The sequence below is a fragment of the Hevea brasiliensis genome, chromosome 7, assembly GCF_030052815.1.
Source record: "Hevea brasiliensis isolate MT/VB/25A 57/8 chromosome 7, ASM3005281v1, whole genome shotgun sequence".
Taxonomy (NCBI): domain Eukaryota; kingdom Viridiplantae; phylum Streptophyta; class Magnoliopsida; order Malpighiales; family Euphorbiaceae; genus Hevea; species Hevea brasiliensis.
In genome coordinates this window covers 98,835,446-98,852,883 of record NC_079499.1, presented here as the reverse complement: position 1 = coordinate 98,852,883, position 17,438 = coordinate 98,835,446, and the positions used below count along the sequence as shown (strand labels likewise).

The 17,438-nt window shown below is 36.4% G+C and overlaps 1 protein-coding gene across 1 annotated transcript; it reads right to left on the bottom strand.

Annotated features, from left to right (window-relative positions):
• Positions 1-1,625: 1,625 nt before the first annotated feature.
• On the bottom strand, positions 1,626-3,933 carry LOC131181571 (L-type lectin-domain containing receptor kinase IX.1-like). Its single transcript, XM_058150260.1, has one exon. The coding sequence runs from the start codon at positions 3,926-3,928 to the stop codon at positions 1,871-1,873; it is 2,058 nt and encodes a 685-aa protein (XP_058006243.1). The 5' UTR covers positions 3,929-3,933; the 3' UTR covers positions 1,626-1,870.
• Between the last annotated feature and the right edge of the window lie 13,505 nt (positions 3,934-17,438).

Below are 17,438 nucleotides of genomic sequence, written 5' to 3'. Positions count from 1 at the left end.
CATTAAGTCCCATAAGAAATTGCATTAATCTATCACTATTGTGAACCTCAGCTGCAGTCTTCATAGATCCACAGGTACGAGGTGGAATTGCTTCAATATTGGACAACTCATCCCACAATTGCTTTAATTTTGTGTAACAACTAGTAACAGAAAGTCCTTCTTGCGAGATTGAAGCTTTTTTCCTCTTGATCTAGTATACCATTGGCCCATTGCTTCCACCAAACCTCTCTAATAACTCTTCCCATAGTTCCTTAGCAGATGTTGCATAGAGAAAGCGTCCTACCCATTCTTTAGTGATTGAGTTCAAAAGCCATGAGGTAACCATATAATCAAATCTCCTCCACCTTTCAAAATCTTCTGATCCTTCTTCTGGCGCTTCAATTTTTCCTTCAACAAGCTTGTTCTTTGCTCCAAGAGCTATCTTCATGGCTTTGCTCCATGATCTATAATTTCTTCCTGTTAATTGTGCAAAAACAAGAATCATCCTTGGATGGTCAGATCCTTGTAACAAAAATTGATCATCGGAAAGTGTATGAACTTGCATCGAATCTTTGGTTGCATTTACTGTGATTCGATCTCTTGGTGAGCTACTCTCTTCCATTTCAGAATTTCTGATTACAATGGTGTGAGTAAAGAACAGCTAAAAACTAGAGTTAAACCTGCTCTGATGCTATATGAACAGTTATCAGAAACAGAGATGTGAGAAACTGAATTGTATCTTTCTTGATTGAAAATGATGAATACAAGTAGTTATATACAGAGAAAAGCTTGCTGATGAAGGAAATGAAAGTCAACAAAATATAGCCATAATGAGCTGTCTCTTATCAGATTAATGACATCTGCTAAAACTAACTATTAACTTAAACTTGGTGAGAATACTAATATACCAACATTATTACCAACACGTAACTCACAATTTTTATTTTGATACCCTTGAAACATTATATACAACTGAAATTCGATGATAATAAGAAAAGAGTGGCCAATTAAAGCACCTAATCTGCCCAAATGATTAAAAATTTTGAAATACCATGAATGTCAAAATGAAGTTTGGAAACTATTGACAGTAGATGTGGAGTTGGATGGTTTGACTGTTTGTGGATCACTCAAAAAAATGAAGTTGAAGAATTAGTTAAAAAAAGATAGAACTGTAATAATCTTTGACAATTTAAATCTGTTAAGATGTAAAAATATTTTTCTATTTTCAGAATCAGATAAGTGTAAAACATTTCTTGATTTAGCTTTTCAATAGATTAGAAATAATGTCTGGATAATCATTTGGTTCACCAAGAAATTCATATTTTAGAAGCATCATTGTCCTATAAATTTATGGCAACACCAACAAATCAATCAAATTTTAGAAGTAGGAAGCAGGGGCTATATGTTATGTTTAGGTAACTGATATTGATTAACATAAAAATTGTCTATGGAGTTGATGTAACATGTATTGAACAAACATTGAATCTCAATTTACATGCTTTCAGTTTGGCTGAGGGGATTTCCTTCAGTGACCTTCAGTGTAAAGAGCCTGTCTCGCAGAGCAATAGATTAGGAATTTAAATCCTGATAACTTCTTCACTTCTCGTGACCTTCAGTGTAAATATAGATCCAAATGTAGGGTTTTAGAAGAATGTACAGAATCCTCTTCTTACAGTAGATTCGGCTGGTCTTGTTTTGCATGTTTTCATCAATGATCAACCAGCAGGTGAATGGAATATAATGAGTTTAAGACATTCATGCACCACAATCTATATGTTCAGCCATATTAATAAGGAAATTTACAATAGGCACAGGTACGTTAATAAGACATTAATAAGGAAATTTACAATAACCACAGGTACAAGTTTTGAAGCCTATAATCTAGAGAAGATCAGACATTAGGCTCCTCTTCATTCAAATGAGGTTTAGTAGACCTAGATGGCAAGAGGGAGGAATTCGTAGTGCAGCTGCTCTCAGAAGTTGTTAAGCCCGAAGATGTGGAGGAGAACTCGCGCAGATTCATAGGAGGTGCATAGTATATTGGCACTGGCAACTTTGCAGGAAGGCTAGGCAATGGAGCTTCAAAATTCAGGACACTTATCACTTGCCTTATTGATGGCCGATGTGCAAAATCAGGATGGCAGCACCATAATCCTACAATCATCAAGCATTCCAATTGCCGCTCATCAAATTCAGTAGTCAACCTCTTGTCTACAGCTTCAAGAAGATGCCCTTTTCCATACAGGTCCCATACCCATTTCACAAGCCTTACCTTATTTGGTTCTTGCGTTGTATCGACTGGCCTCCTTCCACTTGTGATTTCGAGTGCTACCACCCCGAAACCATACACATCCGATTCTTTACTGGCTTTCCCTGTGGTGACACATTCTGAAGCTAAATAGCCCATCGTACCTGCCAAAACTGTTGTCTGCGAACCCAGCTCATGGTCTACAAGTCTGGCCAGACCAAAATCACCAAGCTTGGCATTGAAATTTGAATCCAACATGACGTTGCTGGACTTGATATCTCTATGTACTACACATTGTTCCCACTCTTCATGGAGATATAACAGGGCAGAAGCCAACCCAAAAGCGATTTTGTACCTCACACTCCAAATTAACACAGTTTCCCCTCCAAAAAGATGGGAGTCGAGGCTTCCATTAGGCAGGAACTCGTAGACAAGAAGGAACTCACCTCTTTCATGGCACCAACCAATAAGTTGAACCAAATTTCTGTGTCTCAATCGAGTAATGATCTTCACTTCTGATACGTACTCCTTTTTACCTTGTTTCGATCCCCTTGAGAACTTCTTAACAGCTATTTGTGTGTTGGATTCGCTCAACAGTCCCTTGTAAACGCCTCCGAATCCTCCTTCCCCTAGCTTTCCACTCTCAGCAAAGTCGCTTGTTGCGCGACTTAGTTCAGCAAAAGTGAACCTCTTAGGTCCTGTTCCTTGTTCAAATTCATCATCCATAGAAACATCATCAGCCTCATCTTCGTTTCTACCACCATGCCTTTTTCTCCAAAACACTAACCAAAACACACCTATTACAGCACAAGCGAAGATCCCCAAACCCACAGATATACAAACAAGCAATCGTGTTTTGTGTCTGGCTTTTTGATTAATTTCCAAGCTCGAATCAAAATCCCAAGAGATAATGTAATGTAATTCAACCGACATCCCTGTTGAAGCAGAGAAACCTACTCTAACCCATTCGGGCAAAAAATCTCTCAAATCAACAATATATGAAAGGCTAGAATTACCACTAAACACAGGATTCTGGGCGTAAGTTAGAAAAACACTTAAATTTCTGGTAGTGGAGTTATAACTTACCCATGCATTAGCCTGTGACCCGTTCGTAATGCTGCTGTTCCATGTTACATTTGTCACAGATATAATTGAATTCACAAGGATGCCTACATGATTATCGTCCGGATCCCATGCGTTTTTAAAACTATCAAACTCAACCGCAATGATTTGATTTTCTTTGGAGGCATTTAAGGCAGTATCATTATTAAATAATGCAAGAAAACCACCACTCGAATTGTCTGGGATCTGAGAGTCAACTGGTGCGATGAAAAAAGACATCCCATCGCCAGATTGGTATTTGTCATGAATCCTTTTCATGATGAAGGAGAAGTGGGTGGTGAAGTCTGTAAGCCTTCTTGTCTTGGCATCCCAAAGTCGCACAGGATGCTTATATGAGGCCCGGCCAACGCTATATCTGAAGTTATCGTTATCGTCAACTTTTTCATTCTTTGTCAGTTGAAGAACATTATTGGACGTGAAAGCATCGCCCTGGAAGGATATATCTGCCATATTGGGATCAAAAGTAGTGAAGTTGAAGGACAGTGAGTTTGCAATGGGCAGAAACAGCATGAACAAGAAAATGGAGATTGCCATGACAAGAGTATAGAGAAGGCATGAACTTGAGCCATAGAGATCCATGATTGAAAAGCATAGAGGCGAGAAAGAATATGAACCATGTGGAGAGTCCATTGACAGTTGGTTCAACTATATGCTTGTCCGGCTAATTATTGACACAAAATATTGCTCTCTTGCGTACAATAAAATGGATTTTTTTTTTTTTTAATTATAGGAGGTTAGACTCATGTTTTCAGACAGAGGGTACATGTCTAAAATTTTTTAATAAGCTAAAATTTTTTGGAAAATTTATTATTTAGTCCTTGAGTTTTACCATTAATAATAATTTGATCCTTATATTTAGGAACTATTTAGTCCCTTAGATTTCACTTTATCAAAACTGAAAGTCCTTCCATTCAATCTAGTTGTTAATCGTCCAAAGAGAGCGAAAAATTTGAATCTCTTGCTCCCCCTATTGTTTATCTCTCTCTCTCTCCCTCCTTCTCTCCTTGCTATTCATCTCTATCCCTCTCTCACTCTCTAGCTATTATTTATCTCTTTCCCATATTATCTCTCTCTCTCTCCCCACATTTTTCTCTCTTTCCCCTGTTTTCCTATGTTCTTTGCTTTCCTATCTCAATCTCTCATCTCTACATTTCTATCTCATCATCATATTGCAGAACATACAAAATTTTTAATATTTCACTAAGTTAAATATAATCCAAACTATTTTTGTGATCATGTAGACTGAAGAATGACGAACTACCCAAGAGCGTTGAAATATGGAATTACGTTGTTTTTCTTTTATTTTTTTAGCCCAAAACAAGATTAGGGAGTTACAAGATGCTTCTAGATGGTTTCTTGATTAAGGGCAAAGAAGCATACACACACACACCTAAGAGGCACTTAGGGAAGCACAGATAAAGACCCAATCACCCAAATCAAAATTCCTTTAAATTATGTTTCAGGATATCTATCTAAAATTTTCTCTTCTATAATCTATTTTGTTTTCCTTTTCAAACGCATCTCTTTCAATTTTCATTAACCCAAATGCCACCAATATCTCCTACCCTGAAATCCAATGACCGAGAAATCTTAGTAAAAGAATTTGGTCCTTTGTGTCATGAAGAAGCTAATGGAGAGGAAGAGTTGCTAGTGGCAGGGACTAAATACTAAATTTTTCAAATTTTATTTAGTTTTAATTCAGAAAAAAACTAACAGAGTAAGCCAAGCTAATTCCTAATCGTTAGCTCAAAATTTATAGAACTAACTATTAAGTGAAAAAAAATCTAGTGACATACTCATTATTTGACTTAGTCTATTAAATTTAGAAATAATACTGGATAAATAAAAAGTTATTTTACATATTAAAATGGTTAGTCATTTTTATATTACAATTCAATCATTTATATTTATCATTTTATCTTTACATATTTTATTCCCCTGATTCGGGATTTCAACATAGTCTAATCTAATTGAGATAAGACTCATAATATATCAATTTTGTATTTGCTCCTTTTACATTCTTAGTAAGTTTGTAATTGTTAGTCAATCATTAGGATGATTAGTGCATAAATTTGCTCAATAATTTCTGCTGATTTAATTTAGATCGAAATGTGACATGTTTACAGAGCAGTTAATCGGAAACTGGACTTGGTTAATGCAAAGCCCACCACTCATTGTGATGGAAAGGATGAGCAAGACGATTTATCATTGGTTCAGATGTCTATTATGTATCACACCACTCCAAATTAACTATTTAAATGACGATACCAACTCTAGTATCCAATTCCTTATTATATTATTTAATAAACATTGCTGGATAAAAAAGGAAAGGTTGATGTAACATTTAACGATGTAAAATTAAAATAATGGAAAATAAGTTTCCTTTCTTTTCTTTTGATTTATTATTATTATTATTATTTTAAATTTCCTTTCATTGGACAATTAAGCAATCAAAGAAGGCTTAGAGTTAGAAAAACAGATACAGAAAAAGACATTTGGTGGATTCAATATTAGACAAAAAACCAAGATAGACAAATAGCATAGCAACGTACTCTCTTCGTTTGATTTGGAAAAATTTTTCTTATTTCAATTTATTTGTTATTTTAGAAAAGCAAGAAAGTATTTTTTTAACTTTATTTTTTTTTATCTATTATTATTTTTAATATATTTTTTCTTTTTAATAATTTTTTATATTTCAATAATATTACAAAAATATTTAATTAATCATTAATATTTATTTTAATAAAAATAATTTTATTTAATTATTTATTTTAATTCTTTGTACAAAAACCTTTGTAAGCTATTACAATAAGACGGAGAGATTAATAAGTTGATGCTTTCCTAAAAATAGAATTGTAATTAATGCCGGTTGTTTTTGTGAAGTTTCAAGGAAACGATGTAGAAAAGACAGAAGGCTTCGCATTCTTGCTATGGCTTTTAGCATTGGAGGCCTCTCTCTCTCTCTCTCTCTCTCTCTCTCTCTCTCTCTCTATATATATATATATATATATTCTTGCTATGGCTTTTAGCATTGGAGGCCTCTCTCTCCCTCTCTCTCTCTCTCTCTCTATATATATATTTCAAATCAGGAAGGTTGAGCTTTTAATTGATTCGGTTCAAAATCGAATCTAATTGAATAAATTAAAAATTAAATTTCTTAAAAATATAAAAATTGAATCAAAATAAATTATTTAAATAATTAAATTGAATCAAATAAAAAATAGATCAGTTTGGTTTAGTTTAATTTTTCAAATTTAAAATTTTTCATTGCTTTCCAGATTTTCTCTAGCTTTCTAGAAAGTCAAAAGGTTATGTTATTGTATCTCATTTTCTTGAATTCTCACAAGCCAAACACAAATCAAAAGATAAAAAATGCAAAGCACAAATCAATTCAAATAAAAAAAAAATCAACACAATATAAAAAACCGAAATGAATGCAAATATGTTAGTAGAGTTTTTTACCGTACAAGGTTACTGTAGAAGAAAAAAAATCAAAATTGGGTGCGATGTGAAAAAATTACCGGAGTGAGGTGAGAAAAGTTAGGACTCTAATTAAAAAAGCGTGTAAATGTAAAAACACTAGTATTAGTAGCGTTTTAGTGTCCAAAACGCTAGTTAAAATAGCGTCCTCGTAGACACTACTATCACAGGCGTTTTAATGCTCAAAACGCTACTTATAATAGCTTTTTTATGCTGAAAACGCTACTTATGATAGTGTTTTTATATCAGAACGGTAGCCATAATTACACAGTCCAAAACGCTACTCATAGTAGCGATTTTGTCCAAAGCACAGTAAAAAACGCTACTCATAGTAGTGATTTTATCCAAGCCACACACACCTAAACATAGTAATTTTGTATTTTTTTAAATATAATAGTTTTGTAAATTTAAAATATTAAAGTGTAAAATTGTAACTGTATTAAATTAACAAAAAATATGTACTCTAATTTTTTAGAAAATATTTTAGTTTTATAAAATAAAAATATTAAAGTATTATATTTGAATAAAAATTTAAATTGTAATTATTTTAAAAAACAATTATTTTTATATATTTAAAGAAATTAAATGGTAAATGTAAAAGGGTATTGTACAATTTCAAATTACTAGAAATTTTGTCCAAAAAATAAAAAAATATGTACTATAATTTTTTTTACAAAATATGTGAGTTTTATAAAATAAAAATATAATTTTAACTATATTTTTTGAATAAAAATTTGAATTGTAATTATTAAAAGAATAATTAATTTTATAAATTTAAATAAATTAAATGTTGTACAATTCAAATTACTAGAAAATAGTCTCAATAAACTAAATTACGGGGGAGAGTGGATGGCAATTAATGGAAAGTATTCCCTATGCAGCACGCTAGCTTAATTAGTATCCTGAGACCATACTCATACATGTTGACATAAAAATTTATAATAATTTATACATATTAAAAAAATTAAAATTATTTAATTATAATTTCACAAAATATTTGTAATATATAAAAAATAAGAAATTAAGTAAAATTCGTTGCTTTAATATTAATTTTTATTTTTATTATAATTATGAATAATTTATTTTGTTGATAGCAATTAATAAATTTAAATTTTAAAAGAAATTAAATTATTATTTATTATGTGTTAGCATGTATAACAATATAAAATTTAGATACTGAATTGATTTTCAGTTAGTGCCAAATTAAGTTATTAAAAATTTGTAGGAAATTAAATTGCAATCTGAACAAAAAATTTATAGTTTTTAATAAAATGTGAGCTGCATTGTGTATTATATAGTCATTGGTTTTAATTACTTTTTTTATTTTAAATTTAATTGTGCAAAAAATATAAAAATTGTTACTAGCATATTGTAGCAATTGACTTAAAGCGAGAAATAACTTGAGAGAATTATTCATAATTAATATATAAATGAAAATAAATATTAAAATCAGTCATGTGCCACAACCAGGTTTTCGTATATGTCGTCTCGGTCGAAGAACTAGATGTTGTTCCCCTTCTTGATGTTCTGCTAGATGACCTTATGCATCTTTGGGTTGGCTAGGTTGCCCTTGATGTTGTCCTAATGATTCCCCCTCTGCAGTATAATGCATAACACTTTATTCATGGTGTCCAAATAGACCCGCAGCAGATGGAATATGGCCAAAGCACCAGACTGATATGGTGCAAAGTATTATTCTGACCCATATCCACTAAATTGACCTGAAGTATAGTGTGATGGCCCAATGCTTTATGGTCTGCCAAATGGAGCAAATAAGCCGTTGAATGGTGTTTGCAGCTGCTGACTCTCAGTAAAGTTGAATGTGCTTCTGTTTTGCATTTGAGTTTGATATGACATCCATGGTGCTGATGGGCCAGGCATTGATGGGGTAGCCATCCAACCAGTGTAATGAGTGGGGATAGTTTCTGAATATAGTTGGAATATAGTGGATGGAGCAAGGTCAGACGGTGCAAGAGCTGAGGGAATAGGATCAGAATGATCAGGCGCTGATATGATGCAGTAAGGGTGGAATGTGACAGGTGGGGGGCAAAGCATCATCGGAAAGAGAGGTTGGACGCACTGGATGTTGACGACATCGAGCAGGATGTGATCGATATTGTGCTGCTCTATGTGAGGGCTCAGGCTGGTTGATGGGTTGGTCCTCTTCTAATTCATCATTAAAGGTTGCTGCTTGAGGTGCGGACTGAGGAGGTGGCATTTGGGAAAACTGACTTTCTTCCTCTAGAGCAATCATCATTTTTCTTAATATACATTTAACTTCAACCGCATTTTCTGTTGATGGGTTCTGTAATTTTAGCAAACAATCCTCAATTGCATCCTCCTGTAAAAATATGAAGTCCATGTATTATGTTATAGTTTGTGTTAAAAAATTAAAAATTATTATTACTAAGTATTTAATAATGAAAAAATACGTATTGTAAATGATTACCACACAACCAATGGTAGCTCCACTTATTGAGATCCAACGTCTTGCAACTCGACGATACTACTCCATATATTCAGAATGATTGTGGAGTGGTTGTGCCATTTCTTGCCCTTGAACAATGTATTGTTCTCGCCTATTCCAACGATTAATGTACGTCGCATGGTGGTGCACCCAATTACTCTCACTAAATTGAAGAGTAATCTCATGTAACTCATCTGTTTGCATCGGTCGTTGTGGAATAGGTTGGGCTAAACCAAACTGCCTCATCACTCTATCAGGCTGGTGCCGTTCAATTGTAACACCCTAGGCAAATCCCACATCGACAAAACACGGGAGAGATGCTGGGTTTATAAGTTGGTGGTTCGTAACCCCTAGTGACGCGTTTTAAAACCGTGAGGGCTTCAGCCCAGAGCGGACAATATCACTAATGGGCCGGGCCATTACATTTGTGGTATCAGAGCCTGGTTTGGTGTTACAGTTCAATAATATGGAAGCAAATTAATGGCACAACTGCCTTCCATATGGGATGGCTCTGTATGCACATATCGGGCAGCTCATCCGACAATTCCTTATTATATGGTTCCCATATAATCTGCAAGTGAATATGAGCAAAACATGAAGTATTAAATTTGCAAAACATAAAGTGATTATAAATATAGGAAAAAAATATAACACTATTTTAAGTCAAATTTTGAGAATTCTGATTTACATCTTCAGGTCGCATCTGATCAAGATTGTACCAAATTTATTATAGTACATGGGTTGTAACTTCAGTGATCTGTCGAGCTCTACTCCACTTGTTAGTTGATAAGAAAATTTAAAATGTAATGCAATAAACACCAATTTTTTGATTGTTTAATGGAAAAAAAATATAAATTTAGTTACATAACTAGCACCTAGGGGTGCATCATGAGGTGCCGATGGATCTCTTATTGATGGAGAGATTATTTTAAATCTTTTTCAGGCCCAGATTTGCAATATGAACAGGGGTCCTGAAATCTCCTTTGCTTCAGTAACTGCAACACGACAAAGCTCACGATAAAGGAAGGCTAAGCAAGTTCCACCCCAACTGTATGTCGCAGCTTCCCTTAAGCCTTCTAATAGGGGTAAGAACATCAAGTTCACACATGAGTTTGTCTTGTCGGGAAATATCGAGCACACATGAGTTGTAATATGAATGCTCTTGCATGCCATAACACTGTTAAATCATAAGCTTGATGTGGAATAGCTCCAAACTCATCAGTTAGCCATGATAATTTTAATGTATGTCCTCGGATCATTTTCGGAGGTCATCTAGCTCCCAACAAGAGCTCACAAACTTCTAGCCAGTCGGCTCGTGACATTCCAGTTACAGCAGAACCATGTATTGGCAATCCGGTGATAAGCCAACAACTTGAAGACTGATTGTGCACTCACCAATTGGCATCATAAATGTATGAGTTTCCGATCGCCATCACTCTATAAAGGCACTAATAAGGTGCCAGTCAAGGGAAAAAAATTCTAATCTAGCAATTCCAATAAATCTAGAATCATGGAGATGAGGAACAATTCGGTCATCAATGTCAGCATGCAATATGTTCCCTTGCCTCCTACACGTAAGCACCTCATGCTCCATTGTACCAGTCCAAATCCCTTCAGAACGGTGTTGTGACTGGAGTCATAGAAGCTCTAGATCAATTGGACCTGGCACAATGTAATCTCTTCTTGTTTGTTAATTAGCCATACTTATTCATTATATGAAATATACATTTTCTATTTGTATTTTGACAGGTACAACAATGCACATATTTTCCTTATACAATAAATAATACATGAATGGTAACAAAAATATTTAATGCACGTATTAAATGGTATAAATAAACATTTCTCATTCAATGCATTAATTAATAAGTCTGCATTACATAGTCAATGCAAAGATAAAAGTACAACATTGTTTGTTACATCAACAAACCTATAAATATTAGTTACAATATTACAAGTAATTAGGTCAGTCTGACTATTTGATTTATAGGACATGATCTAATTAGCTAGTCATAAAGATCTTTCTCCAATGTGTAGTTGATTTTAGTTAAACTGGGCTTTACCAGAGTATGTTTGTTACTATCACACATTTTTATACCACTAGCCCGACACATTGTCCTTGTAGTGACCCAACTAGCATATTCTTTGACAAATCCTTTAAGAAGTAGTAAATATGATGAGGTACGGTTAGGTTTTAATTTTCACCATACACGGTCAAGTATACCTTTATCGTGGACACAATTAAAAGCTGACATTAAAGCCAAATATCTAGGTTTATCTGTTAATAGCTCTCATTCCCATATGATTTGTTGAATTAGCCCATTCACCCTTATCATATGCTTAACAATGCAGAGTAGGTAATCTCTTGGAGTTGAGGGTGTTACTTCCATAGGTAGATTAATCAAATTCCTAATTAAACCATGTACGCTTGCCCGTTGTTGTTGACTAACAATTCTTTTTGGAGTGCGCATTATCGAGCCATTATTTTTATTTAAGACATAAACAAAAGAGAGCATAAAAAAATGTATGAAATAAATCATAATGCAGTAATTATATTAAATAATGCAATAATTTGAGCTGATTACCATCATATTAAATAATGCTAGGAGTATAACTTATTTAAATTTTTTTTAATGCAGACTTACGGTAAGTAGCTCCAACAAATGCTACCATTATCAGTCGAAAACAAACACCTCAAAAGGCAATAAGTAATATTTAAATGTATCTATTATGAATATCTTACCGTTACAATATACATAAAGACTAAGATAAAATTGAAAAGTACTTAACCTAACAACACGGGGGTAATAATACACATAAAATGAAAACATAATAATGAAAATAGTGTCCAACAATTTATGACAATAATACAAAGTATTTGAAAATAGTGTCCTTGTTCACGACATAGCCTTTAATGGATTTTAGACGTATCCCCTCCTTTTTGAATCACCCTCCAATCCATTTCATTCGTCTTCCTTAAAGAAGTTGGTCTTCCTTTAGACCTTTTCCAATTTGGGTTAGGTATAAGGATTTGATCATTGTCTGTTAGCCAATCATCATGATGTCCAAGTGCATGAAACTACCACTCATGGCACTTAAGCGTTCGCTCCAATGTATAATAATTTGAAACGTATTGCTCATAATTGATTGACATTGATTGGCATGCGGCTATGACATGAGAACATGGAAACGTATTGCTCATAATTGATTGACATTGATTGGCATGCAGCTATGACATGAGAACATGGAATACGTATCTCTTAAAACTTCCCGCATGTGCATGTCCTCTCATCAAGTTTGACGACGTGCTTGTTTCCAGTTTTACCCTTCCAAACTTCAAATTCACCACAATCGCGATTAAACAATCGAACATTAAGTGAGTTTGCTTCATTTAATTTTTCAATTAAAATTTGACGATATGCCGGGGTTAAGTTGAAGCCCAACTGCAGTTGTTCACGGAAGGTCGTGCGGCGTGTGTCAAAATATTGGACACACTGGAAAAATATTTTCTCTATCATTACAGTTATTGGTAGTGCACGAATCCCCTTAAGCATTCCATTAACTAACTCAACAGTATTGGTTGTCATGGAGCCATACCTTTTTCCTCCATAATGAGAGCGTGTCCATTTTTCCAATGATATATTTCTGGCCCATTCAAATTTATCTAGATGCTCGCTCTTGATTGTGTCCATGGTGTCATAAATTTTTTTTTTTTTTGAATTTGGTTAGCTGTTAATAAAAAATGTCAAATTTTTTATTATGTCTCATTGAAAATGCAATTAATGTTTGCAAAAATACTATTCTTTGGCAAAAACTAACCTGCGTTTCGGAGAGCTTCTTTCATGTCAGGATTTTTAAACTTCGTGTTATAATTGCTCAATATGTGTCTTAAGCAGTATTGATGATGTCCATCAGGAGGTTGCTACCAATCTTGCTGCATTGATTTTTTTTTTTTTTTATGGCAATATGCCTGTCTGATATAACACAAATATTAGAACGATCAGTCATAAACACCCGTAAACAAGACATGAACCAATCCCAATTCCTTGTGTTTTCACAATCAACTATTGCTCATGCAATAAGAAAAATATGGTTATTGTCGTCCAGTCCCCTAGCACAAAATAAACACCCTTTGTACTTTCCACATAAAAATGTGGAGTCTATGAAAATAACTGGCCGACAGTGCTTAAAACCTTCAATTGTTTGTTTGAACACCCAAAACATCCTATCAAAAACCCGATTATCGGGTTTTGATTTATTATTAACAAATAGAGGGTCATTTTCAATCAAGAACGAAGAATCGAGGTTGTGTTTGCATAAAGCAAGCATTAATTGACTCAATCTTGTAAAAGATTCCTCCCAATATCTTAACAATTGCATTGTGTCTAGCCTTCCACGTCTTCCAATAACTCAGCATATATCCAACCTTATCTTTCATTTCTGCTTGTAACGCAGATATCTTCACATTTGGTTGTTCTCGTACAATTGCTAGGATGAAATCATATATAAATTTGCTATCCAGTTGCCTATGATCTTGTTAGATTGATGGATTAACACATGTATGGGGTCCATTATATCGAGTAATTTTCCATATATCAGATCCTTCCCGATGAGACGCATGCATTCTCCACTTACAATTGCTCTTTCTATATTTTCACCTTATAGCATACGTTTTGCTCTTTGTTTCATCATACGAAAACTCATGGTGCCTAAGTAAATGATATTCTTTAGCAGCTTTTTGGATAGCCTCTCTAGACGAAAATGTCATTCCAACTTCAAACTCATTCGATGGATCCCACATTGAACTATATTGCGGTTTTGACCATGGATCAATTGTTAGCAATGAAAAATCTAATTCATAGTAAGATGGAGGATGGACAATAGGCATTATTGGGTTTGCAACATGAGTGTTATAGTATGAAGGCAAGTTTACTACTACCTCATTATCATGCTCAACATCCTAATTGAAGTTTGCCTCAACACTATTAATCCATTGTTCATCAGAATCCTCTTCATCGTTACCATTATTGGGGCAATAATGACTATTAGAAAAGTTTGATTCGTTTGATTTGTACACCCATCGACGTTCACAAATATCTTCAGATTCATTGATAACCCCCAAAACTTTATCCTTAAATGTACTACTATCAAGTTGAGATGATTGATAGTGTACAACTACCTCATCAGTTGCATCTGGGGAAGCATCTGCATCAGTAGTACCAACATTTGATGGTCCCGCTTCATCAACAACATTTGTAGATGCATTCGGTCGAAAAATATCAATATATAATTCTGTCGACACCATATTTTGGCCGATCCCCAGAATCAATAAGTTTTGAAACCGATCCCCAGAATCAATAAGTTTCGAAACTGATCCCCAGCACTAAGTCTCCCTTTGCCAGCCAATTACATTTCTGATCTCTCTTTGCTGGACAACCACATTTCCGATCTCTTCTTAGAAGGAATGGAATCAATACTAAGTCCCCATGTCATTTAAAGCCTCGCCGACCTCTCAAACCGATTGTCAAATCTCCTGACTAGTCAATTACATTCCCGATCTCTCTTGACAAATGAAATTGAACCAACATTAGATCTTTATGTCACCAGTTTTATTGCCGATCTCCCTTTTAAAAGTTTAGGAATAATCAAGTTAAGGTTCCAATCCGGTTTAATGATGATCCCGATCTTAAGTGTTCAAGCCAAATTTCCAATTTTAATCAAGTCCCGTTTAGCGCTGGTTCCCTACCGATCTCATGCTTATTGTGTTTTCCGATCTCTTACACTTAGACTAATAATCACTTTTAGTTGTTTTAATATGCTCAGACAATCAAGTACTCAAGCAATTTAGAGATTCTCCGATCACATCCATTCACTGAACAAAAGGGGAATTTCATTTCATATTAAAATTTGTACAAGTCATTCGGCTGGAGGATCACCCCCAGCCTGATTTACATTTTGCTCACTTCCTCTCTCACCCTCAGGCTCCTCCTCGCTTTCCTCTTCGTCTTGGGGGGCCAGGTTGACCATCCAGGAGAAGTCCTCCTCGGGATAACGCTTCTTGAGCTCGGCCAGGAGATCCCTGTGAGCATTCACATAAGCACCGGCCTCCCTTGTTACTGCCTTTTCCTCTTTTGCTTTGAGCTCTTCAGTAAGGTGAGCAACTTCACCGGCCTGAGCGCCTGAACTTCCTCAAGAATGCAATCTCGCTCGGCCAGAACATGAGCTTGCTCGGTCAGCTTGTCCTCGTAGAACTTTATCCGCCCCTCAATTTCAGATATGTAGTTCTGAGCCGATGAGAGTTGGGATCGGAGGGAAGCCACTTCATGACCCATCTTCTCGACCTCCTTACCCAGGCGGTGAGCCTTCTCCCGGACTATGTGCTGGTTTACCAAGCACTCCACGTTCAGGCTCATAGATCTGGTCAAGATATCATCAAGATTATCCGGAGACAGCCTATCCCGATCTTCCCGAAGGCAGATGGAGGACCCCAAGACCTTAGCGAAACTCGGGTTTTCTCGAACCGTGCGGTTCTTCTCCAGCGAGTAGATCAAGACATGGGCACCACGGGAAACGGACCTTACAGGAGTTTGCGAAGGACCCCCTTCCGCACTCGAAGCGACTGGAGGAGGTGGAGGTGGCTCTTCTCGGCGAGGAGGAGATCAGATCACTTCTATGACCGGCGGACCCGAGGGTTGAGAAGAGCCTCCTTGCGTCTCCCTGGGATCATGACTGGGCGTTTGAAGCAGCTCGGAACGCTTCATCTCCAATGAGTGGATCAAGACTTGGGCACCGCGGGAAAGGGACCTTACAGGAGTTTGGGAAAGACCCCCTTCCGCACTCGAAGCGACTGTAGGAGGTGGAGGTGGCTCTTCTCGGCGAGGAGGAGATCGGATCACTTCTATGACTGGCGGACCCGAGGGTTGAGACGAGCCGCTTTGCATCTCTTTGGGATCATGACTGGGCATTTGAAGCAGCTCGGAACGCTTCATCTCCCGCACTTTCTGGGAAATCTCTCTCTTCCGCTTTCGGTTCTCTTTGGAAGCTTTGCCGCTTGCCATACCTGCACAAAGAAGAGGTCAGTGAGATTGCTAAGGTCCGAAGATCTGAGATAAAGAAAATACCGATGCCGAGGTCAGAGAGTTGAAGCCCCCGATCTTTGCCAGTGATCAATTCCATTGTCCAGTGATGTAGTTCGGCAGTCACTGCGTCCAAACAAGAGAACTTCTCTTTGCCCGCCTGATCTTTTAGCTCCATCACCATCAGGCCTTCCTCCCTATTCAAGGTAAGGCGTTTCAGAATCAACGGCCTTGGTGTAGCCAGCTACGAGGAAAACCCTCGAAGCCGTTCAGAATTTTGCTCCTTAGAATGAAGAAGCGGTTCTTTCAATTCTTCAGGGAGGAGGGCAGATCGGTGAAAAGCCCGCAATGTGGCTTCGCCTGGAAGAACCAATACTCGTCGTCCTTTCGATGAGTTAATCTATGAAGTTCGGCGAATACCTTAGCTGTAGGACGGAATCCCTTAGCTCGGCAGAGGCCTCTGAAGGCTACTAGGATCCGCCATGAGTTCGGGTGGACTTGGGCTATGCATACTTGGTGAAATTTTAAGACTTCCTTAAAGAAGTCGTCAAGAGGGAACTGCAGCTCGGCTTTTAGTTGCTCTTCATATACCATAATCATGTCGTTCTCTTCAAAGAAGTGATCGGCTCAGAGATCGCTGTGACACCGGATAAGTTCGTATGAATCAGGCTCAATGTTGTACTCCTGGCTGAACGACTGTAGGTCGGTTTCTTGCAAGATCGATGGCAGCTCGTCCGTGGGAAGATTCTCTCTCCCTGAAGAAGGCACATGCCTTGATGGTGCTGCTTGCCCCCGTGCTGGAACAGAGACCCTAGGAGGTTCAGGTCACACGCTTGATCCGACCACCTCCACTTCATCAGATGACCACGAGATCTAAACGGAAGGGGGGCTTGCCGCTCTCTGACCCTCGGCGCCGCTCATTTTCAGAGGAAATAGAGAATTTAAACTAAAAAGAAAGATCAAAACCCTTACCAGAGTCTGATCGGTGTCGGAAGAACTTGAGAAAACGAGAGAATTTTGAAGTTGTTCGCGAGAGACTGAAAATGACATAAGAGAGCAACTGGCT